Source organism: Rhinatrema bivittatum, chromosome 3 (genome assembly GCF_901001135.1).
Source record: "Rhinatrema bivittatum chromosome 3, aRhiBiv1.1, whole genome shotgun sequence".
Taxonomy (NCBI): domain Eukaryota; kingdom Metazoa; phylum Chordata; class Amphibia; order Gymnophiona; family Rhinatrematidae; genus Rhinatrema; species Rhinatrema bivittatum.
Window position 1 is genome coordinate 268,303,119 of NC_042617.1, and position 26,175 is coordinate 268,329,293.

At 42.7% G+C, this 26,175-nt stretch overlaps 1 protein-coding gene across 13 annotated transcripts in view; it reads right to left on the bottom strand.

The window, feature by feature from the left end:
* EPB41L2 (erythrocyte membrane protein band 4.1 like 2) overlaps positions 1-26,175 on the bottom strand; it is a 647,115-nt gene that overhangs the window by 167,979 nt on the left and 452,961 nt on the right. For all 13 annotated transcript variants that reach the window (XM_029594566.1, XM_029594576.1, XM_029594575.1 and 10 more), the window contains 2 exons: positions 24,074-24,246; positions 5,106-5,272 (listed from right to left, as the gene is read on the bottom strand). In XM_029594566.1, the coding sequence (XP_029450426.1) occupies positions 5,106-5,272; positions 24,074-24,246 (340 nt within the window). The remainder of the gene's footprint in view (positions 1-5,105; positions 5,273-24,073; positions 24,247-26,175) is intronic.

Here is a 26,175-nt window from a genome sequence, read left to right on the forward strand (position 1 = left end):
TTTACAGATAACTTAAAACAAGGATATATATAGGCAAAGCCTTTACAAGGAACATTGTGTAACCTAGAACATAGTAACAGATCAATAACTAAATAAATAGGGGAGGGAGGGGAGGGGGTGGTCGAGACAAAGGGGGGGGCAGGGGGGGGTGAAGACGGAAACGTGAGGAGAAAATATGTACAGGGAAACAATGAACAAGTGGTATGTACATAGGTTGTGTGCAACATTTGAAAATGCGCAAGGGCAACAGTGAAAGGGGTAAAAAGATATGTACGGTGCTAATAAGAGATAGATTATTGTGTGGATGATAAGTGAGGGGTTTGTGGTTGTCTTGAGGGGATGGGTGTAGGTCCTGTGGTAGGGGTGTTAGTACTAGTACTAGATGGAGGTTGGGTTAAGGTGTTTATAGGTGGTGAAGGTGATTGGGGGTATGCTTGGAGGAAGAGCCAGGTTTTGAGTTTCTTTTTAAAGGTGGGTGTGGAGGTTTCGGTGCGAAGGTCAAGTGGCATGGAGTTCCACAGGGAAGGGCCTGCGAGGGAAAGGGCCCTATTGGTGGTGGAGATGAGTCTTGTGGATTTTATAGATGGGGGGATAAGAGTTCCACGAAGGGAGGAGCGTGTAGGTCTTGTGGAGGTACGAGGGAGGAAGGGTGGGCTTAACCAGTTGTAGTGTTCATTAGTAATACTTTTGTGGATGAGGGTAAGGGTCTTGTATAGGATGCGTGAATGGATGGGCAGCCAATGGAGGTTGATGAGGGTGGGGGTAATGTGGTCTTTCTTCTTGACATTAGAGAGGATGCGTGCAGTAGCGTTTTGAAGGAGTTGGAGAGGTCTGAGGTGGGTGGCAGGGAGTCCAAGTAAGAGTGCGTTACAGTAATCGATTTTTGAAAAAATTAGTGACTGGAGTACTGTGCGGAAGTCATGGAAGTAGAGGAGGGGTTTGAGTTTTTTGAGGGTTTGGAGTTTGAAATAGCAACTGCTAACGATAGATTTGATATATGGTTTGAAGGTTAGTTGGTTGTCAAGTATAACACCCAAGTTTCTTGTGTCGGAGATAAAGTTAGGAGTCTGAAGCGTGGAGGGACAGGGTATGGGTGCATGTTTGGAGGAGATGAGGAGGAGTTCAGTTTTCTGAGGGTTGAGGGCTAAGTGCATGTCGGTGAGAAGTTGGTTAATGGAAGTGAGAATGGTGTCCCATCTATGTAGAGCAGTGAGTACAGTATCTGTGAAAGGAATGAGTATTTGCACATCATCTGCATAGATGAAGTGTGTAATACCAAGGTTAGAAAGGAGGTTTGTGAGGGGGAGCATGTAAATGTTGAATAGCGTGGAAGAGAGGGAGGATCCTTGGGGGACGCCACAGTCGAGATTAACAGGGGGGGATGTGAAATTATCAATGAGGACTGTGTAGGTGCGGTTTTGGAGGAAGGACTTTATCCAGGAGAGGGCAGTACCTGAGATTCCTATACTGGTGAGAGTGTTGATAAGGATGTTATGATTTACAGTATCGAAGGTGGCGGAAATATCTAGCATGGCAATGAGATAGGATTTACCGGCATCCATTCCTTTGATGATGGTGTCTGTGAGGGAAAGGAGTAGGGATTCGGTACTGAGGTGTTTACGAAAGCCATGTTGTGTAGGTGGGAGTATGTTGGATTGTTCTATGTGGTCAGAGAGGCGGGAATTAACTAGTTTCTCAATGATTTTGGAGAGGAAAGGGAGACTGGAGATGGGACGGAGGTTGGATAGGTTGGAAGGATCAAGGGAGGGTTTTTTTAGGATAGGTTTGACCACAGCTTGTTTCAGGGAGTTGGGTACCAGGCCGTGTTCCAGGGAGCAATTCACGATTTTGGAGAGTGAGGTGGCTATTGTTTTAGGAATAGCGAGTAGTAGTTTAGTAGGGATAGTGTCTGAGGGGTGGGAGGAGGGTCTCATCTTTTTTAAAATGTTTTCTATTTCTAGTGTTGAGGAGGGTTCAAAAGAAGTGAGGATGTTAGGTGTGTGTAGGATGGAGGGGGTTATACTGTTAGTGTTGGGGGAATTTTTGGGGTTGGGGGTAAACTTGGCGGTGATGTTAGCTATTTTGTTCTTAAAGAATAGGGCAATATCATTGCATCGGGTCTGTGTGGAGGGGACTTGGGGTGCAGACATATTAGGTTTGGTAAGATTTGAGACTAGGGTGAACAGTGCTTTTGGGTTGAATTGGAGGTGGTGAATTTTCTTGGCATAGTATTCCTTTTTTGTAGTTTGAATGGCGTTTCTATATGCGTGCATGAGTTGGTAATAAATGGTTCTTGTGGCAGTGGTGGGGTGTTTGCGCCAGTGTCTTTCTGCTGTTCTAAGCTGTATTTTTTGGGTTTTGAGTGTCTGGGTGTACCAGGGTTTTTTAGATGATTTGGTTTGGGTGATTGTTTTTTGAATGGATGGACATAGGTTGTTGGCGATTTTCAGGGTAGTTTCTGTCCAGGTGGATATAGCACTGTCTGCTGACTCTTGGTCAATATGGTTTGTGATGTTGGAGCAAGCCGTGGCCAGGGTATCTATAGGGCAGGTTTTACGGAATTGGAAGGATTTAGGCTGGGTAGGGGGGGAGGTGGGAGGGGTTTGTAGAGAGAGAATTGTGTTGATGATGGAGTGATCGGACCAGGGGACAGGAAGGCATGTAGGGGAGTGGATGATGTTTATGAGTGAATTGGTGAAAATGAGGTCAAGGGTATGACCAGCTTTGTGGGTTGGAGAGTGGATGAGTTGGGTAAGGCCCATTGCGTCTAAGGTTGTGATGAAGGCTTCGCATGTAGGGGATTGTGGGATGGTGTCGACATGCAGGTTAAAGTCGCCAAGGAGTATCGTGGGGATGTCGGGGGAGAGGGAGATGGTGAGGAATTCAATGAGGGGGGAGGGGTCTTTTTCTAGTAGACCAGGAGGGGTATATATGAGGCATATTTGTAGGGATTGCGATTTGAACAGGCCTACTTCATATTGGTTGGGAATATTGCAGGTTTGTGAGGTGAGCTTGAATTCTTTTTTAGCTATGAGGAGTAGGCCCCCTCCTCTTTTCTTTTTTCGGGGGATAGAGAAAATGTCATAGTTTTCGGAAGGTAGTTGGTTAATGAGAGGGGTGTCGCAGGGTTTGAACCAGGTTTCGGTTACTGCAAAGATTTCTGGTTTGGAGTCAGTTAGAATGTCATTGAGAAGGTGTGTTTTTTGTTTAAGGGATTGGGCGTTGATGAGTAGAAGTGAAATGAGGGAGATGGTAAGGGCCGGGGAGGTGGGAGATATAGGGATGGAGGTCAGACGCCTTTTTTGAGTGTTGTGGTGGCTGTAAGAGGGGAGGAATAGTTTGGAAGTGGGTCCGAGTGGGTAAGTGGGTGGACGATGGTGAGCGTGTGGGGGCATTATTGGATGGGGGGCTAGTAAACAGATGTATTGGAAAGCAAAACAAATTGGGATGTGAGGGAACCTTAAGGCAATTAAATAGATTTAAAACAATTGTAGCAGAATAATGCAGATGCATGCACGGTATTACAATGAACAGATTGAGGCAACTTAAACAAACTATTGCACTTGGTGGGAGTAGTGGAGTTGGTGTAGAAGACATGCAATTTCACAGCTGACAGCAATTAGTAGGGGTAATGCAGGAGAATAGCTTAATGTAATATAGCAAACAATTGCAAATTGTAGTTGTAATATAACAACTAGTAGTATTATAACAGTTACAGTTACAAATGGTAGTCAGGCATTTAGATAACGTAGGTTATGAAATGCAGATACTGGACTCACGTTTGATACGCTTGACGTGAAAAGAACACAGTATTCGACATTTGTAACATGGGGTGGCAGAAGTTTGTGTATAGTCCATGGCCTGTTCTTAGTGTATTCTTGTCTCCAAAGGGCAAGCGTCGGATTTTGACGGGGTGATCTTAGTCTTAGTCACATTACTGGATGCAGTGTAGGAGGAATAGTAGAGCGCTGCAACAGGGCGACACGAAGGGGCGAAACAAAGGGGCAGGCCCCTTTGTCGCGCTCCTTTGTGCGCGCGACGCCGGGCGCGCGACGCCGGTAGAAGAACGCCGATTAAATGCCCCTGAGGCATAATTCTGCTTTACATCCTGCTTTACATCCATTATTGTGGGTCAGGGGGGTTCCTGTGGATACAAACTGTACTTTTACATCTAGCCCCGTGACGATCATGGGTCAGTGTGCCATGCATGTGAGAACCTATGGTGAGTTAAGTTACATTCACATTATAAATGTCATAATTAAATGATAAGTGTGCACTAAAATCCAACCCCATCTATAACCCCGCCCCCATATGACCAAAGCCCCACCCTCACGGGGCGAGGGCAGGGCGAGGGGTCACCGCAACATGAGGAACTGTATTGCGGGGTCACGGCATTAGAAAGGTTGAGAACCACTGACTTAGGGAATAGCCACTGCTATTATTTGCATCAGTAGCATGGGATCTATTTAGTGTTTGCATAATTGCCAGGTTCTTGTGGCTTGGTTTGGCCTCTGTTGGAAACAGGATGCTGGGCTTGATGGACCCTTGGTCTGACCCAGCATGGCAATTTCTTATGTTCTTATGTTTCTTATGTGCTAGGGATAAATTGTGCTCACAGCCACAGGGTTAGGAAAACGGAGCTCAATTATTGGACATCTGTTTAATATGAATACTGGCAAGATTTGGGGGGGGGGCTTTTTTGCAGCTTTATGGGGCATTTTTCAGATGGTTCTGAGTGCGTAAAGACTTAATACCAACCCTTGGGCTGGCATTAAGTTTCCATTTTAAAAAGTGTGCGTCGGGCGCATGGTGATTTTTTGCATCAGGGGGTAATAGCTAATAGCCTCGTCTACGTGCATTTACATGTGATGAGCGCTATTAGCTATGTGCTGGTTTGGACACGTGTTTTGGATACACTAATCCCTTTATTGCATCAGGTGTTAGCCAAGAACATCCAAAACGCACATCCAAGCACTTGTTAACCTGTGCGCTAGGTTCAGTGCACAATATTGCATCGGCCTGATTGTGCCTTTTAGCCCATATTTCACACAGCACAAGGTATCCTTCTTCAAAATGGCATACTATTCGAGTGTAATACGTCATACCTTTGCATCCTGGGCCAATTCCAATTGTAAAATTGCGTTTGGTGATCCGTCCTCTCTGGCTTTCGCCGCAACATCAGGGCCAAACACAGCTCCATCAACAGTAGTGCCTTCTGGGGTTAAAGAGAAGTCCTTCAGCGGGCTCTGGTCTGTGATGTTACCTATTGGAGCTGCCGGAGGAAAAAAAACAAACCCTAAAGTTAATATTATTGTGGGCAAGCTGCATATTTTAACTAACACCGAACATTCAACATATGAGGTCTATATTCAGTAAGCTGGCAGGTGAACAAGTTATTAGACTAAAGTTAGCCAGATAACTTGTCAGATCTTCAATGGGGTCTCTGTTTTCAGAATATGTGATGATTTTGCCTTTGAACATGTACCACCTATGTGTCTGTTTTTACAATTAAAGATCTGTTTTGTTCAACGTGTATTGGCCAGTGTATACTATTTGCCACACTATTTTTGTTGTATTTTCTCTATATGTGTGCGCCATTTACTCCGCCCTCCTTGTGTGAGTTCTCTCTCTAGCACCTCACTAAAGTCCACCCTTTCCTTTCTGAGCATGCTACCATAACACTCACTCTTATCACCTCCACCAACTTGCTCTTTGTGGGCCTCCTGCTGAACCATCTTTCGCTACTGCAATATACTCAAAATTCAGCTGCACAGCTTATACTGGTCTACAGCCAAAATGCTTCTGAAATGAATGTAGTCAATCTTTACAAAAATCAGGGCCACTGAAAACAAAAATGTTTAAAATTCTTGACTGGCTTTAGTTTTTAAGTATGCTACTGGGTCAGTATATACGACCTTAAGAGTTAAGAAGGGAAAGGCTCTCAAATTAACCAGAAATGGCTAATATACATCTTTGACTGAATCTATAAATAAAATTTATTACTGGGTTTGTGTGGCAAGGAAAAGACGGCATGGAAAGCCTTCCAGTTAGTGGTAACAAAAATTCTCAGAAACAACAATGTTACTTTCACTGTTCCTTGTAATAATGTTCAATGGTTGATTGTTATTGTTCAATGTTCTATGTAAAAAACCCCAGTCTAACCTCCCAGACCAGGGCAACCTTTTCGTTACTTGTAAACCGGATTGATTTGTATTGCATACAGGAATTCCGGTATATAAAAATTAAAAATAAATAAATAAATAAATAAATAAGTTAGTGGAAAACCTCAAGGCATACAAAAACCTTGAATGCAACATGTCACTAAAGATACATTTTTTGCACTGTCATCTAGATTTTTTTCCCACCAATCTACAAAGCAGTGAGCGATTTTACCAGGACATTGCAGCAATGGAAAAACAGTTTCAGGGCAAATAGAGCCCATCAATGCTTGCAGACTACTGCTGGATGGTGACAAGAGATGTTCCATTTAATGAATATAAGAGAGAAGCCAAGAAGAGCTGAATAACCACTGACTAAGGACTAAACCATGTACATATATATATAATAGTTTTCGGCCTTTTGTTTCAAAGTAAATTTTATTTCTATAATCCTTCTGCTAATTGTTAAAGTGTTACATAAGCGGGATAGGTGAAATATTGTGCAATCATAAATATACAAAAAGACCTTAAGTTTACAATTTATGATTAAAACTATCTATGCACTATCTATGCAGACAGACATAAAATGGAAAAATATCATGGAAACAGTAGCCATTCAGCTGGTATTTGAATTGGTATGGTAATCATCATATTTGAATTCAGCATATCAACACAATAATAAATGCCATATTGTATCACTGAAGTAGACAACTTCTAAAAAATTTGCATACCAGGGTTATTTTCAGCATCACTATTAACATGCAATTCCACTTCTGAAGTCACTACATTGGCTCCTGGTCCACTTCTGCATACAGTTGAAGCTTTTGTTACCCACCTATGAATGCATTCACTCTACAGTTCATTATCTATCTTTCCTTCTCTCCCCTCTGCTCCCTTCCTGGTAAATTCCCTTTATCTTCTATGCCACTCTTATCTGTGCCCTTCTCCACAGCTGACTCCTGACTCTGCACTTTCCACCTTCCTCTGCTGTATGCCTGGAATAGACTTCCCGAGTCCCTGATTCATGCTCCCTCTCTGACTGTATTCAAATCCAGTTTAAATAGCAGCAGAATGTAGAATTATTTGTAGTCTCTCTCTTATTGGGTAGATTCTTTTTTGGGGGGGTTTATTCCATTATTCATCACTTCCTTTTTTGTGTTTTTTTCATGAGTGTAATTAGATAATTTTCTATGTTGGATTTTTTTTTTCTTTTTGAGTATATATAAACTTAAAGCATCCACTTTGCAAAACAGCAACTTGGTGCATTACAATTTTAGAAAAGTAATTACAAAGACAACTCAGAAAAATACAGAAACGGCCTAACTTAAAAATAAGGTCCACCACTAAACTATATGGATAATTCAGATTTTGCAGATATAAATAGCAAGATCTTTTTTGAATCTAAAAAAGCCTTAAGTTTGGTATATAGAATTCTATACATTTACATGGGTACCTCAGTAAGAAAGATGCTCCTATAGCGTGAGTATCTTGGCGTAAAGCCAGAAACCTCGTCTTCTTTCTTGCGTTAACTTTGCCAGGTCTGGGAATATCAAGACTTACTGGCCCATAATAGGGCATCACATTTTTTAAAATAGCATTTTTTTTCTTTAATGATGTATTTTCTTTCCAATATCTCTTATGTTACAAGCTAAGGTATTTGCTTGAGGTATATTGTGAAAATTTATGAATTAAAAAAAATCCATTTTAATAACTCACATTTTAAAGCTGCTTGTAAATATTTCTATACAATAAATACACTTCCCACAGACACATTTGCTATGTCTTGACTAAGCTCAATGGAGCAGGGACTGTCTAATATTTATCTGTGTAGTGCTACATATGTCTAGTAGTGCTTTAGAATTGATAAATAGTAGTAGTAGTAGTAGTAGCAGCAGCAGCAGCAGTAGTAGTCTTTACATCAATTTTCAAAGAGAAAGTACTATGTATTCTTTTTGAAACACGCCAAAGGTATTTATTATCTGCTTTTTGTGCAGGTAGATTTTCTTTTGAAAATAACATGCATAGATTTGTTTTATGTTGCTGGATTATGAATATAAAACATTGTAAACTACCTTGACCAAGACTTCTTAGAGAGTGAGTTATATAAAATGTTTAAATAATCTCTATGCAGTATTTTTCTATCCCATCTAAAACACTGTCCCCCTCCCAGATTTCTCTGCATTAAATGTAGCTGTAAGTATGCATTATGTGGAACACCATGAGTACTTTTAGTCGTACTTAGGAAAGGGCATATTCGGTCAGTTTACATGTGTAAATCATTATTTATCTATGTTAATGGCTTTGAAAACTGTCCGAGTCAAATCATATCAGTTACAATTGCCTCTCTCGCTCAAAAAACTAGTACTATATATGATCTAATCATAATTATTTGGCAAAAATATTGAGGAAGATATTCAAAAGCCATTTAGACGGATAATGTGAACTTGAAAGTTATCCATCTAAATGGCTTAGCTGCATATTTAAAAAAGGCTTATCTGAATAGAACATATAAGTCAGGGGCATTCCTGAGGTGGAAGGTAGATATTACAGGGAGTAGCAAAGTTAGCTTAACCAGCTGACTCTAGACGTGCCTTAGGGCATATCTGGCTAATTTTAATTTATCCGGGTGTATTCAGCAGCGCCACTGAATATCCTGTTTAAGTTAACTGGACATGTCTACCCGACTAATTTAACTATCCACTCAGCGGCTGAATATTGACCTCACTATTTCTAAGTTCTACTCTGTTGCAACACCTTATAATGCTAGGGCGTAGTTTTCCAAAATAAGGACTTCAGGAATTTAAAAATGCAACTTTTTATTTTAATTTCAAATCAAATTTGACTACCACTGAGTTAAAGAAACAAAAGTAGGAGAACTCTGACCTGATTCTCTTATGTGACAAAAATGTATAGCTATGATCACCATGTCAATAATAAATGTACCATTTAGGACCTGATTCATTAAGCTTTTCTCTCAATCTGTGTCAATAAGGGGAAAAAGAAAAAAAAAGAGAATAAGGCAATTAGTTCTAGATAATCAAGAAAACTCTTTCTGCTATCCCAAGGCACCTCAAAAGACCATGACCTGGTTTTGTCACTTAGAATCTGTATCCAGAGAACCAAGAGTTTAAAAACTAGGCCCTTGAATACGATTTACAAAATGTGTTGATTTAATTATACAGCAAGCACTGCACAAGTGGTCCACTTGGTGGTGCCAATTTACTTTAAAATAATTTCTGATATCATAGAGCATTGTGATAACGGCACTAGGAACAGCGGATATATGACCATTAAGGGAGTCTTTTAAAAACTCCTCTACTGCTGCTGTTCTTCCCTCTCTCCAGACAGCACACACTATGCCTTCTGTTATCTCTCTCCTAGTCCATACCATTTAGGGCATTACTTTAGTAGTGCTTTACTTGAATGGACAGATTATGGCTTACAGATAATGTTGGTAAAGCCTCAACCAGGAATACTGTATTCTATTCTGGAGGCCAATCTAAAAAAAGGAGAGACACGTGTAATCAAAATAGTGTGGGGAGTACACAAAAACCAAAATATGCATACCCTAGAGGAGAGGGATATGATAGACAACATTTAATAAAAATTATTAATGGTGCACAAGAGGCAAAGCTTTTTCAATGGAAGGGAAGCTGTAGAACTAGGGGTCGTGCTATGAAGCTCTGAGGGGGAAAACTCAGGAATGTCAGGAAATATTTTTTTCATAGGAGGAATGGTAGATGGATGAAATGCTCTTCCAGAGGGCATAGTGGAGACAAAAAAAGGCAGTGGAATTAAAGAATGTGCGGGATAAGCACAGATGATGGAAATGCAGTACACTCTGATAAATCCACATGGAGCGGCAGTTAAAACCCCCAACAGCTGTGGCTCAATTGCATCAGGGCTCCAAGAAGGCATGACAGTAACCTGAACAGAGCAGAAGATTGCAACCCTAAAGAGAAGCGGACCAGCTGCATCAGGGCTCCACAAAAGAACAGGGAATCCAACACCGTGAGGGACTTTGGCCATGCTTGGGATAGATATAAGCGGATAGTTGATAGATCAGATGAAGGCTTAAGGGGAAGTTAGTGCTAGATTGCATTTGAGAAACTTATATGCATATCTACCAAGAAAGAATGAGTCTGAAGTGGGCAGAATAGATGGGCCATTTTGGTCTTTATCTGATGTTGTTTACTGTTTTACTATGTCATTTATTATGTAAAAGCATTAATTACCCAAGAAATTGATATATCTCCTTTCTTGGATATACCAGGGGCCCTAGGTATGAAGCTCCTTAACATGAGCTCCCCGGTCTATGTTGGAAGCTCTCCTTGTCAGAACAATTTGATGAAGAAGAATTTGGAATCATAAAACCAAGGTCAGACAGACATGGGAAAGTCTCCAAGAGAGGGAGTCTCTGAGCGGTCTGTGATTATAGATGTATTGCCTCACTACTTCAGGGACTTAACTTTTCTGACAGTTTTAAAGGTATGTTGGGCTTTTCTCAGATAGTGATATGTCATGAGAGTTAACATGAACTGTTGAAGAAGTTTAGCGTGTCAAAAACGCATTGCCAACCCCATTCCCCCAAGAAACTAATAGCACTCATCACATGCAAATGCATGTTGATGAGGCTATTAGTCATTTGCCTGGGATACAGAAAAAAAAAGTGTGGCCGATCCACACATTTAATGCTCAGAAATTAGCACCTGCGCAAGGACCCATCAAGCCCAGCATCCTGTTTCCAACAGTGGCCAATCCAGGCTACAAGTATCTGGCAAATACCCAAACACTAAATGGATTCCATGCTACTGATGCCAGTAATAGCAGTGGCTATTCTCTAAGACAACTTGATTAATAGCAGTTAATGGACTTCCCCTCCATGAACTTATCCAAACCTTTTTTAAACCCAGCTATACTAACCACATCCTCTGGCAACAATTTCCAGGGCTTAATCATGCATTGAGTGAAAAAGAATTTTCTCCAATTAGTTTTAAATGTGCTACTTGCTAACTTCATAGAGTGCCCTCCAGTCCTTCTATTATCCAAAAGAGTAAATAACAGATTCACATTTACCCATTCTAAACTTCTCATGACTTTAAAGACCTCTATCATATCCCCCTCAGCTGTCTCTTCTCCAAGCTGAACAGCCCTAACTTCTTTAGCCTTTCCTCATTGGGGAGCTGTTTCATCCCAGTTATCATTTTGGTCGCCCTTCTCTGTACCTTCTCCATCACAACTATATCTTTTTTGAGATGCGGCAACCAGAATTGTACACAGTATTCAAGGTGTGGTCTCACCATGGAGCGAAACAGAGGCATGATGACATTGTCCGTTTTATTCACCATTCCCTTCCTAATAATTCCTAACATTCTGTTTACCTTTTTGTCTGCCACAGCACAATGAGTTGATGATTTTAATCTATTATCCACTATGATGCCTACATCTTTTTCCTGGGTGGTAGCTCCTAATATGGAACCTAACATCGTGTAACTACAGCATGGATTATTTTTCCCTATACGCATCACTTTGCACTTGTCGACATATTATTTAGTGTGTTTGTGCTTTTTATAGTAAGGCAGCGAATAAATAGAAATTAGACTGTTTGTATTTTTAAATAGTCAGTCAGTAAGGCAGCTAGTAAGCAGTAGTTAGTGTATTTATTTTTAATAGTCTAAGGCAGCTAGTAAGCAGTAGTTAGTGTATTTATTTTTAATAGTCTAAGGCAGCTAGTAAGCACAAGTTAGAGTGGTTTTTTTTTTTAAATATACAAGTAGCCAGAAGCTAGAAATAAGCTAGGAGCAATGTATACCTAAGTAAATAGTTTGAAAAGTTCAGCTCAGTTACTCACCTTGGAAAGGTGTTGAGGTAGTGTGATTTGGTTTGAATAGGTACCAACATTTGTTAAATCAAGAGAGCAGTGAGTCACTCTGGCTGACTAACTGAAGTTAGACTGTTTGTATTTCCCAACCCTCCCACCCCTCGCCCACCCACATCTAGCTCATCCTTTAATTTATAGGCAGGTGCCACAAAAACAAACAAACCCAAAAACAAACAAACAAACAAACCAACCTTATTGAGAGTTGGATCATTCCCCTATAGGCCACTACTAGACATATAGTGAATTCACTAATACATTTAAAGGACATTAATTAGACACATTCCTAACTAAAATTTAAGTAGGAACTGAACAAATTTGAGATGAAGGCAGCAGTCCAGCAGCAAGGGGGGGGGGCCTTCCCAGTCTTTTGCGTCGAGTGTAACATGTATGATTTTTTACCCGCCGGTGAGAAATTGTACATGTGCATGCGATGCAAAGAGCTCCTGGCTCTCAGAGAACGAGTCCGATCTCTGGAGGCTAGAGTGGCAGACCTGGAGGAGCTGAGGCAGACAGAGAGGTATATAGATGAGACCTTCAGGGACATAGTAGCCAAGTCCCAACTTCAGACTGGCAGTCCTGGTGCTGCCTTGGAGGAAGGTGGTCTCATGATTGGAGAGCATCAACCTGGTGCAGCAGGAAAGGATCCTGTAACATGGACCTGCTCTCCAGGTGATGCAATGTCTTTTCGCACCAAGGATATTTCCCCAAGGCCTACTGCCCAGGAGGGAAGGGTTAGGTCGGCCGTCATAGTTGGTGATTCGATTATTAGGAATGTAGACAGCTGGGTGGCTGGTGGGCGTGAGGATCGCCTGGTAACATGCCTACCTGGTGCGAAGGTGGCAGACCTCACGTCACCTAGATAGGACTTTAGACAGTGCTGGGGAGGAGCCAGCTGTCGTGGTACATGTGGGCACTAACAACTTAGAGAAATGTGGGAGGGAGGTTCTGGAAGCCAAATTTAGGCTCTTAGATAGAAAGCTTAAATCCAGAACCTCCAGGGTAGCATTCTCTGAAATGCTCCCTGTTCCACGTGCAGGTCCCCAGAGGCAGGCAGAGCTCCGGAGTCTCAATGCGTGGATGAGACGATGGTGCAAGGAAGAGGGATTCAGTTTTGTTAGGAACTGGGGAACCTTTTGGGGAAGGGGGAGTCTCTTCGAAGGGATGGGCTCCACCTTAACCAGGATGGAACCAGACTGCTGGCGCTAACCTTTAAAAAGGAGATAGAGCAGCTTTTAAACTAGAACAAAGGGGTAAGCCGACAGTCGCTCAGCAGCGCATGGTTCGGAGAGAGGTATCTTCAAAGGATACTAATGATGCATTAGAATTAGGGCATCCCGACAGTGAGGTTCCAATAATAAGAAAAATAGTCCAAGGGCCTGTAACTAAAAACTCACCTGACCTTTGTACAGTGCATTGCAGAGGTCCAATTGTGTGGTTATTGTGGCATGGACCACCATGAGTTTGTCTTCCTGATGAATTGGCGAAATCTATGTAAATTTCTTAGCTGAAGATGGCAGCCTTTTATTGTTGCCTGGATATTGAGGAGAATGGTGAGTTCTGAGTCCAATATGGGAGCTCATATGTGCTAAATTGAATTTTCAGGTCTGGAGCTTGTTTGTTTTGGACTAGAAGATCTCAGTTTTATTGGAATTTAGATGTAGTTTGTTGACTTTTGTCCACTATTGTAGGGTGCAAAATGTGCTAAGCTTCTTTATGGTTGATTGTGGGTCTGAGTTCACTGGTAGCACAAACTGGACATTATCCTTGTAAATGTAGGCTTTTATGTAAAAGCAATGGATCAGTTGTGGTAGATGCTTGAGGTAAAATGTTGAATAGGACTGGTGATGGCCTTTGGGAACCCCACATTCTAAAGTCCATAGTGCTGATATGTGGTCAACCAGATGACCACATATCGTTATCTAACAGAAAGTATCAGAACTAGGTAAAGACTTTACTGCTTAATCCGGCTAATGTGAGATAATGATACGATGTAGAATGTCAAATGCTGCAGAGAAATTTAATAGTACCAACACTGCTGCCTGGCTTCTAATATGGTATCTCAGGAGATCATCCCACTGGGCGACTAAGACTGTTTCTGTTCCGTGGTCTTTCCTGAATACGGATTGATATGGGTCCAGCAAGGTTTTTCAGCTAGCTAATCATGCAGATCAGCTCTTACAGACTGTTCTATTAATTTCCCTAGGAAAGGGATCTTAAGACACTGGGAGGTATATTTCTCGTTAATCTGGATCCAGGTATTTTTCTTTTCTTTAAGCAAAGTAGCCATATTGCAGTTTTTTTGTTGGGTTTTTTTTTTTTTTTTTTTTTAAGATCTGTGGGAGGCATACCTTTATTGAGGGAGGAATTTATAATTTTGGTTGCCCAGGCTGTGAGGCCTTCATTTGCTTGATTACCTTTGATGGACATGGATCAAGGATACAGGTTGTTGGATGTAGGGCAGCTAGTGTCTTTCTGAGATCATCATCTGTGACTGAGGTGAAAGAATCCCACATCTCTATTTGGTATCACCAAACTTTGGCTCTGAGGGGAATGTCTTGATGTTGAAGGATCTTGATTTTATTTTAAAAGAAAGAGGCAATTTCATTTGCTGTTAAGTTTTGGTTTGACTGCAAGATTTTGTTCTGGTGATGGTTCTGTCAGGTCATAATTACAAATAATTTCTTGGTTGAGTTTGGATCTTGTGCAATAGAATAGGAGAAATGAGTGTTTTGCCTTTGTTATGGCTTTATGGTATGCTGACATGTTTAGTTTGCATCTCATTCTGTCCTCTTTCTGCAGTGATTTGTGCCATTTTCTTTCCAATTTCCTATGTTTTAGGTCTCAGAGTTCTTGTGAGTACCAAGGTGAGCATATATGGGAAGAGCATAGGACTTATTTTTATGATGCAATTTTGTCTAAGGCATTTGTTATATTTTCATCCCATACCTTTACTTGATCCATAACAGATGATAGCTTCTTGTTCACAGGTTGGAGCTCTAATGTACTGAGCAGATTTTCTAGTGTCCAGGATTTTTTGTTCTAGATTACTTTCGAGGACCTAGTCATGTCACTGTGTTGATGCTAGAAGGCTTGTATTCAGAAAGGCACAAAGTAGCATTACTCATCTGTGTAAACACTATTACCATCACAACAAAAAAGTAATGGGATGATATGCCTGAAAGAACTGCAGAAAATATAAAGTTGTAATCACCTAGAAGATGCAAGAAACATGAACATTGTTGTAAAGGAGAAAAAAATACAGTACCAAGTGACTACTATGTACAATGAATGGACAGAGAAGATCTTCAAGTACTAAAAGATACAATCAGAGACCAAGTAATGTGATAGAAAGATACAAAAATGGTCCCATTTCTATCGGGTGCTACTAATCTGATTAAAAGGAAGTTTCAAACACCTTGATATTCTGCCCATACATATTACATCTTACAAACTCCAGAAGGCAGCTGTTGTTTGCACAATGCAAGTATTGATGCGAGCATTAACAGTAAATTTGAGATACACATACTCTGGTTTATGAGTGAGGTAAATTTTTTGTCATAGTGTGCACAAAACAAACCCATTTGGTGACACCTCCCTTGAGAGGTCTTGTCCTCCTGAGGAACCACAGGAGAATCATAAGTCACTGTCTTGGCTGAATCTCAATACTATAGGCTGAGCTTACTTCCTGATGCAATTGGAAGGTGCATAGTAGCTCTTGCATCTCTGCACTGTAGGGGATTCAGTGCCAATGCCTTGGTGCCTTTGCACAATTCTTGAGACTCCTTGGAAGCATCAAGATACATCAAAGTAATAACTTTATTCTAGGTCTAGGAGGCATAGGTTTGTGAAAATGAGATTATGTCAAGGGTCTGCCTCTGCATTTGTATGCTTGTGATGTTATTGCTATTTTTATGTTCTATGAATTTTATTTGTAAGCCACTTGGAATACAGGATAACATGGTATAAAAAATTGTAAATAAAAGTACTAAAGAAAACTAAGTGATGGTACATTGCGATCATCCTTTATGTCTAACAAATAAAAATGGTCTCTATTAGTCTCTGTATAAAAAAGGAACAGGAAAGATTTTCTGGAGGGGTCCTATTCTTGCCCTTGGAGAACCAGTCTGAGCTCTGAGGTCGATTCTAAGGAACCTCATCTGCTGAGCAGAAGAAACGGAAAGGCTTCCTATTTCTGTATCTATACTTTGATATTGATGCTAAGAATAAGCAAGGCTCCCTTAGTGCTGTAGCATAGCCATTAGTTGATTTAGTTCTGACAGATATGCACTGAACTTTTGCTTGGGAGGTAAAGATGTCCTGAAATTCAGTTTACAGAGACTGATGGCCTTTGTGACATCTTTAAGCAGATGCCACAAGTGACATCAAGCTCTAACCCCAGACAATGGATGCAGACTGTGATAGTTTTTAATGGGCATCTTGAAGTTGCACAGGAGACAGTATTTAAACCTCTAGCCTTCTTCTAGAATATATTAAGAAATATATATATTAAGAAAAACAGGTAGCACAAAATCAAAGCGACAATATTTTCCATGATGAAAAGAGGCTAAAGCAAAGAAAAAGGATCAGGGCCTTGCAACCATGAAGAAAATCTACTGAGGCTTAAATAAAAGCTAATAAAGCTGTATAAGAATGTAATTGGGGAAAAGGAAGAATAAAATTCGACTGAATGAACAAACCATGTGCCATTGTGGGAACAAATGTGACTGATGCCATGGACAAAAATGAACAGAAAAGGTCCTGCAAAATGATGGGCATTTGGGAAATTCCATGCATTATCAGAAAGCGCAATTGCTCACCTGTAACAGGTGTTCTCCTAGGACCGCAGGATGTTAGTCCTCACAGATGGGTGACATCATCAGATGGAGCCCGGAATGGAAAAACTTTTGTCAAAGTTTCTAGAAGCTTTGACTGGCATACTGAGAATGCCCAGTATGCCCCTATCTGCACATCCCCGTGAGGTCCCCTTCAGTCTCATAACAGAGAAAAAATGAGCGAAAAAAACCACCCAAAAAAAGAACAAAACGAAGGTGGCGGGCAAGTTTCCTGAGGACTAACATCCCACTGTCCTAGGAGTACACCTGTTATAGGTAAACAACTGCGCTTTCTCCTAGGACAATCAGGATGGTAGTCCTCACAGATGGGTGAATACCAAGCTCCAGGCTATTGCTGCAAACAACCCAGGACAGGTACCGAACAAGGTGCCAACGGGCACAAACCCTACCGAGGTTCTGTTGGATGGTGGGGAAACAGCTTGGCTTCATCTTCCAGGGGCCTCTGGTAGGAAGTGTTGGGTTTAAGTCTGGAAGAGATTGCGTAGGACAGAATGGCCGAATCTACCGTCTTGCCGACCATCCTTGTCCAAGCAGTAATGGGCAGCAAACTTGTGTCCGGAGTGCCACGTTGCAGCCCTGCAGATTTCAGCAACGGGAACCAACCGTAAGTGGGCCACCAACACCGCCATAGCCCTCACAGAGTAGGCTTTAAGTCTGCCGTCTAGAATGAGACCTGATTGTGTATAGCAGAATGAGATGCAGTCTACTAACCAGTTTGATAAGGCCTGTTTGCCCACTGCAACCCCCATTCTGTTCTTGTCGAATGATATGAACAGTTGTGTGGACTGCCTATGGCCTGATGAGCCATAGGCAGTCCACACAATAGAATAAATAGAAGGCCAGAGCCTGCTTGCAATCCAATTTATGTAGAGCCATTCTCCTTTGTGGGAATAAGGCCTCAGAAAAAAGGTGGGCAACACAATGGACTGATTGATGTGAAACTCAGTCACGACCTTCGACAGGACCTTAAGATGCATACGCAAGACCACACAATCATGAAAGAATTTTTTGTAGGCCTGAAGCTCGCTTATCCTACGAGCTGAAGTAACCACCACCAGGAAAAGGACTTTCCAGGTGAGGAATTTCAAATCACAGAAGCGCATAGGTTCAAAAGGCGGATGCATAAGCCATGCCAAGACAATGTTGAGATCCCAGGAGACATCAAGGGGCCACAGAGGGGGCTTTAGCTGAATCAAGCCCCGCATAAAGCGACCTATGGGCTGAACAGAGATGGATGCGCCAGCTACCCCAATATGGTAAGCATTGACAGTAATCAAATGAACCATGACTGAGGTGTTTTTGAGTCCAGCCTCGGAAAGGTGTCACACGTAATCCAGAAATCTCGGCACTGGGCACGTGAACAGATCTAAGTCCTGTTCCCCACACCAGGCTGAGAACCTCTTTCACTTCAACTGGTAAGACTTCCTGGTGGAAGGTTTTCTGGAGGCCATCAGCATCTGGGACACATTATCTGACAGGTTCAGGGGCTGAAGGTCTAGGCGTTCAACATTCAAGCTGTCAAGGCCAACGCCCAGAGACTGGGATGGTGTGGCATGCCCCAGTCCTGATTATCAGGTCGGGTGCAGACCCCAAGCTGACGGGAGTCCTTATCGACAGATCTTGGAGGAAGAAATCAGATGCCTGGGCCAGTACAGCGCCAGTAGAATCATGGTCCCTTGGTCCCATTGGAGCTTCAGGAGAGGCCTCATGAGAAGTGGAATAAGAGGATAAGCATAGAGGAGACCTGTGCCCCAATGGAGGGCAAAGGCATCTGAGGCTGAGCGTCCATCCATCCTGAAGAGGGAGCAAAAGTTGCTCACCTTGCAATAGTAGGGAGAGGCGAAGAGATCTACATCCGGAGGTCCCCACAAGTAGAAAATCCAGGCTGCTGCCGGTTTTAATGATCACACGTGTGGCTGGAAAGAGCAGCTGAGGTAATCCGCTAGTACACTGAAAACCCCAGCCAGGTAAGTTGCTCTAAGGATATATCCTGAGACAGAGCCCAAGCCCCGATTTGCACTGCCTCCTGATAGAGGAGGTATGATCCCGTGGGACAGCCGAAACGCTCAACGAGCATAGCGGATCGACTGAAGCACCAGGAAGTTTATCTGGTACCGAGCTTCCTGAGCTGTCCAGAAACCTTGTGTGTGCAGGCCGTCCACATGCACCCCCCCCCCCCCAGCTGTGGGGGGAGGCATTAGTGATAAGGACTACTTCAGGTAACGTAAGTTGGAAAAGAACCCCCTGTTCCAGATCGGATTCTCCCACCAGGACAGGAAAATCCTTAGGGGTTGCATGATGGAGACTTGAGCCCCGAGGTTCTGGGATGCATGCTGCCACTGTGCCCTGCACATGTAGCGGTGGGCCAAAGGGGTGACATGGACAGAAGCTGCCATGTGGCTCAGCAATCAAAGCCAAAGACGAGCAGTTTCCTGACTATTGCCAACCAATGCCGCCAGCAAGGACAGGGCGAGAGACTGATTGTGGGGAAAAACGCCCTCGCCTGGGTCGTGTCCAGCCTGGCTCCTATGAAGTCCAGCTGGGGGACAGGCAGAGGTTGGACTTCGGGTAGTTGATGACAAACCCCAGAAAGTGCAACACCTGTATGGTAAGGGTCAAAGCTCTCAAAGCTCCTATGCAGGAGTTGCTTTTGACTAACCAGTCATCAGGTAGGGGAAAACATGCACCCCCGATGACTGAGGTGCACTGAAACCACTACCAGGCACTTGAAGACTTGAGGTGCTGACACCAAGCCAAACAGCAGTTCTCTGTACTGGTAGTAAACTTGCCCCACCATGAAGCGGAGGTACTTCCTGTGCCTGAGGAGGATGCAATGTGAGCATAGGTGTCTGAGATTGAGGAAACAGAGCCAGTCTCCTCTCCTGAGGAGCAGTATCAGAGTGCCCAGAAAGACCATCTTGAATTTTTCCTTGTGGAGGAATTTGTTCAAGGCCCTGAGATCGAGAATGGGACGTAAGCCCCCCATTCTCTTGGGTATCAGGAAATACCTCAAAGTAAAACCCCCACCCTTGCTGATGGGGAACGGGTTCCGTTAAAAGTCTATCCTGTAGGATGGACAAATCCCACAATGGACATGGGGGAAAGTCTTGTCAGGACTTCTCTGAAGTTCAGATGATACCCCTGGTGAACAATGGTGTGGACCCATGTGATGAGTGGCCAGCAGTGGGCGAAACCAAGAAGCCTGCCCTCCATTAGGGGATCGTGTGCCAGGGGTACGATGCACTGACTAATGCTCCCTCGCCTCCAGTCAAAACCCATAGCAGGGGCTTGCTGGGGGGAAGGCTGGGTCCTGGGAGTTTGCTATTGATGGGAGTGACTTCTAGAACCAGCCGGGAATGTGCGAGTCTGGGTGGCTGGAGGATAATACTTCTGCTGCCGATAAAAGGCTTTCTTGGAACCTGGTCGGAAAGATTTCCTGCCAGAGGAGGGTGGGTCAGAAGCACTAGTGGATAGCTGTTGAAGGGTCTCATGGTGATCCTTCAGCTGGGCCACTGCGTCCCTGAACCTTATCCCCAAAGAGATTTCCCCCTGTACAAGGGAGGTCAGCCAACTTCTCTTGGAACTCTGGACGAAAGTCGGAAGCATGACCTACAGGCGCAGATGCCCATGGCGGCCACCCATGCTGCTGTTTCAAAAACATCGTAGGTGGATCTCACCTCGTGTTTCCCCGACTTCTAGGCCTTGTTGAACAACAGCAGAGAATGACTCCTATTGCTGCTGTGGCAGACATTCTGCAAGCTCTTGGACCTGTTCCCACAGGTTCTGGTTGTACTGGGTTCATGTATAACTGATAGAAGGCAATATGGACGATGAGCATTGCGCCCTGAACCATCTTTCTATCTAAGGCATCCAGCTCCCGATGTTCTCACCCCAGGGGCAGCGGAGGAATGGGTGCAGGAATGCTTGGCCTTTTTGAGAGCTGACTCCACCACCACAGAATGATGGGAGAGATGGCGTTTCTCAAAAACCCAAGGCCTGCTGTACTAGGTAAGTGGCGTCAGCCTTCCAGTTCACCGGAAAAATTGATACTGGGTGTTCCCCACATCCTAAGGAGAAGATCCTTGAAGATGTCATGGATAGACACAGCCACTATCTCCTTAGGTGCATCGACAAAATGGAGAGCGTCCAGCATCCTATGTCATGCATCCTCTTCAGTTAAGAGTTGGAAGGGAATGGCTTTGGCTATGGCCTTCACAAACCTCACAAAGAAGAGGTCCTCCAGGGCAGACAGACGCCTTTCCTCTGGTGGCAAAGATTCCGAGAGGAGGTCAAAAGTCTTCAGAAGAAGACTTGGAAGAGACATCTCCTCATGGATCGTACGGGCCCTCCTCCTCACTTAGGTGCCCCGGGTGCTGCATGGGTGAGGCCTGACCAGACTTTTCGGTCTAGGCACCAAGGGACCCGAGGGCACTGATGGCATTGGTGGCAAGGAAGCAGCCGATGGCCGCGGGAGGTCCAATGGCCCGGGCACAGAATCATGGAACTGTAACCTCGGGACCAAAGCACCGGACTGCACCAGCGGTCGGTGCACATCTTCCTTCTTGGAAGACACGATGATGGGAATCACTCCTGAGGAGGGTAATGGTGGCCGATGGGTAACCGATGAGGAACTGATGGTGCCCCGGACACTGGCTGCGTCTGAAGGGTGCCGTGTAGGATGTCTAGACGCTCGAGCAGGGGCGATAACAGAGATGGTGCAGGCTCTGGCACTGGTATGTAGAGATGAGCATGATGGCCCTTGGAGATCATCTGATCACACAGCTGACACCCTTGGACGTCATGCGATGCCCCCAAGCAGAGTCCGTGATGGACATGATCTGTGGGCACTGGGGGCATCAGTGAAAACTGGACACCATAAAAACAAGCTGGCGAGTGGTCAATGGTCACAGAGAAGCAAGCTGCCAGGACTTGACCGCGAAAAAGGTAGAACGGTAAAAATAACCTACCGCACTGAAGGGATACCGTCCGGGGGAAGGGGGACCTGCAAAGAATGGGAGAAAAATTGCTTAAAGCTAGAAAAAGATCACAAACTAGAGCTCCACATACCGCGAGGCAACTGCACAGTGGAAAAAAAGACTGAAGGGGGACTTCGCATGGACACTCAGATAATGCCATGCTGGGCATGCTCAGTGTGCCAGTCAAAGCTTCTAGAAACTTTGACAAAAGTTTTTAAGTGCCAGGCTCCATCTGATGATGTAACCCATTTGTGAGGACTACCATCCTGCTTGTCCTAGGAGAAAAGTTTTTCCAGAACTTTCTATGAGACTGTCCATGTTGGTGCTGTCAGTTGACATCGCCCACTTGTATGGATGATGTATCCTGCTTGTGCTTAGAAAATGTTTTTGATGAATTAGAATAGGCTGAATAGTTTAAACAAAACTGTTCTTCTGTAGCATTCTCCTTAAGAGTGTGTCGGGTAAAAGAGAATGAAAATGAATTTTACATTCTTCCATTATATTACTGGAATTTCTCTTGTGTGTTCTTGTGTGATGAGAATACAAGTTTATAATAATGTATTATTAAATAAAATATTTAACAGAGGAATTTCAAGATCCCTGACTGAAACAGGCTGTAGGGTTAGTTAGTAAGAGAACCTTAGTGCCTAGAAAACATAAAAGTCAAAAATAAAAAATCCTGTTTCTTCAATTTATTTTTTTGCATAAACATATACTTAAACACTGGCCAGCAGATGGCAACAAAGGCAAAGAATAAATGTAGCAGACAGATGTGCCTGATACTTCACTTTCAATGCATATCCAGCATGGCTCTCTGCTTCTACAGCAGGGGAGAAGAAAAAAAAAACCAACAAGAGCTGTACAACATAGTCTAGGTAAAACAAATAAGCATGGGTGTAGCTTGCTTATCGCGGCGGTTACTGCCCCTACTACCCCTAACTAATCAAGCTAGATATTTCACTTGCATGCAGCTCCATCACTGCTCTCTACATTAATGGTGGGGGTGGAAGGGGAATAGAACAAGGAGCTAAGAGTAACAGATAAGAATGAGAGAAAAAATGTGTGAGGCTTGCTGGGCAGACTGGATGGGCCATTCGGTCTTCTTCTGCCGTCATTTCTATGTTTCTATGTTTCTATTTAAACCAAACTTGATGCCCTGCATGCACTGATACCAGCAAGCAGTATATGATGTTAATAAACTACCTTAAATAGCTATCTGCTTCTACCAGCCAATTCACTGCTAACAATTTTTCTTTTTTTTTTTTTTTAGCAGGGGAGATCATATTCTTTTAAATAACTGCATATCCACAATTTAGAAGTGGATATACCAAGCACTATGCTCAAAGTACATTTATAATCATGCTACTCTGCAGAAACACTAATTGCTGAAATACATACTGAGATGATGGTCTATATGCTAATGAGAATAATCCTATTATCTTGTTTTCAATATTTCTAAAGAAACTAAAAAAAGATATGCTTGACAAACTGTTTTTTTTTTTTTTACCATGTTGCATAAAAAAAAAAAAAAAAGAAGCCATACAAAGGTGAATGCAATTCAGACTCACTATCCATATCTAGTTTACTATGAAACTGGCAACCTGAAAGACTAATTCTTATAAGGAAATTGTAATGATTCCTTTTACTGCATGATGATGTTTATAATCCATCTAGGACCTCTCTTGGGATGCTGACTACATTCTGTAAATGCAAGAATTTCTTCTTGCATTTCCTTATCCTTCTGGTTGCAGCCTAATGCTCAGTAGGTTTCAATGTAGAAAAGAGATAAGGACAGCCTGCAAATTGCTTATTTACAGAAAAAGTAAGGTGCAGACATTTCTATTCTTTAATTATAGATATAACAGGAGGTAAAACTGAGGTTAGAATTTAATGTCCATATTATATAGATATCCACGTAAAGTGGTCTCTTCTTTGGGGGCTCTTGGTCACTTTACTCTGACTAAACCATAAAAATAACTCAGACTGTACAAACATTCTCTATAAACTTCTCTTGCTGCTTACTCACAAACAAAGCAAACACCAAGTACATATCATTGCTACAGGTTGTAAAATCACACATCTTTATTTATGGAAACTGAAATCCATCCCATCTCCAAGTCACAATATAAGAGCCAAGCAACTACACAGGGACATTTCACATCTAGTTTCACTGATATATCCTTTTTGCCTTTAGAAATTTCTTACCTCCATCAAGGCTCCTGGAAACTCGTTTGCTTGAAGTGCGCTCAAAATATGGAGCAGGTCTATCTATGAGCGTGCTAGCTTGCCGTGATTGTGCCAGAGTGCGACCACTATAGCGAAATTTGGAACCCAGAGTCAGGAACTTGGCCTTTGGAGGCTGTTCAGGTGACATAAGCCTGACAGAACGAAAAGGGTGAAGAAATATATATCAGTAAGTACAGAAGTTATGCAGATTATTAAACGTTTTAGAGCTTTGAAGGTGGGAGTGCTATTCATTGTCCCTCTCACCCACTGACGATACTCCTCCTCATGCATTGCTCATCACCCTATACCTCAACACCTGTGACATACTCACTCTCCCCTGCAATAGGTTTGGCATCCAATTCTTCACCCTATGATGTTCCTCTTCCACTATGGTTATGCACCTCGTACCCTGCTCCCTAATGCAGATGCTTCTCATGCTCATCTGCCATCACCAAAACTCTAGTGACTTCCCTTCTTTGCCTTTCCTGCCCATCCCTCCCATATGATATTAGCTTATAACCTTTTGCCTCCCCCTGCACCAACCTATAATTTCTCCACATGCCTATATACATAGGACCCTAAAACATAACATGTGGTGTCTCTGTCTGACATGCTGCTGTGACATCTATTGTGCTCTCCTGTCTTGTGCTTGTGTCACTTGATCCACCTTTTCTAGAGTGAATGCTCCCTTCTTCTGACCCTCTGTTGCATCTCTCTGTGCTGTGGCATTGTTTCTTTTCTGTGCTTTGGGTGCACTCCTCTTTTCTGCTGTGGAAAGGCTTGTGTGGTTTCTGTGCTTCCTGACAAGTGTGCCACACTGCTCATCTCTCTCACCTCTCTTTTGTGCATGCTGTCATTTACATTCTTAATTTGTGCTTTAGTGTAACATTTTTTATCCGAGTTCTTTCTCAAGTCTTCACTTTCAAAAACTGGAAAGTGGATCCAAATGAAGGAAATAGAAAAGAGCATAAGAACTGAAAAGTTAAGTGTAAAAGTATTAATAAGGCAAGCCAAAGAATTTGAAAAGAAGTTTGCTGGAGAGAAAAAATTCTTTCAAGTATTTTCAAGGAGAGAAGGCTGTGGGGGAGTTGGCTGGACCCCTAGATAACCGATGGGTAAAAGGGGCATTCAGAGAACACAAGGCCATAGCAGAAAAACTAAATTAATTCTTTGCTTCAGTATTTATTTAGGAATATGTTGAAGAGATGATTCAGAGGAACTGAATCAATTTACTGTGAACCAGGAAGATGTAATAGAGCAAACTAACAAACTAGAGAATAACAAATCCCTGGGACAGGTGAAAGAACTAGAAAATAAAACTAATGACTTATTACTAGTAACCTAATTTCTCATTCAAATCAGCTATGGTATCCAAGGACTGGCAACAAATAGATCTGGTTTTCAGGATATCCATGAGGAATATGCAGGAGATGCATGCACTGGTAAATAGTGGAGTGCCTCAGGGATCTCTCTGTACTGGGACTGGTGCTTTTTAATATATTCATAAATGATCTGGAAAAGGGAGTGAAATGTGAGATGACCTAATTCACAGATGACACAGATAACAATTTATAGTTGTTAGATCATGAGCCAATTGTGAGGATTTGCAAAAGAACCTTGCAAGACTGGGGATTGGGCAACTAAATGGTAGATGAAATTTAATGTGGACAAATACAAAAGTGAAGCATATAGGAAATAATCATCCAAATTATAGGTACACAATGCTGGGTTCCATATTAGGTGTCACTACCCAGTGAAAGGATCTTAGGAGTCACCATGGATAATACTTTAAAATTCTCCACACATATTCGGTCAAAAAAGTAGATAGGTTAACGAATAGAAAATAAAAGTAAGGATATTATACTGCCTCTATCACTCTATGGTGCAACCGCTGCATATCAGTAACTAGGGAAAAACACATAAGAAATGACATACTGTGCCAGACAGAAAGGTCCATCAAGACCAGCACCCCGTTTCCTCCTGCCTGTTTTCAAATGTTGGGGAAGTACCTCCACTTCTTACTTGCACAGCTCCTCCTAGAAAGCTGTTGATTCAAAAATTTGAAGGAACTCAGCAAGAGG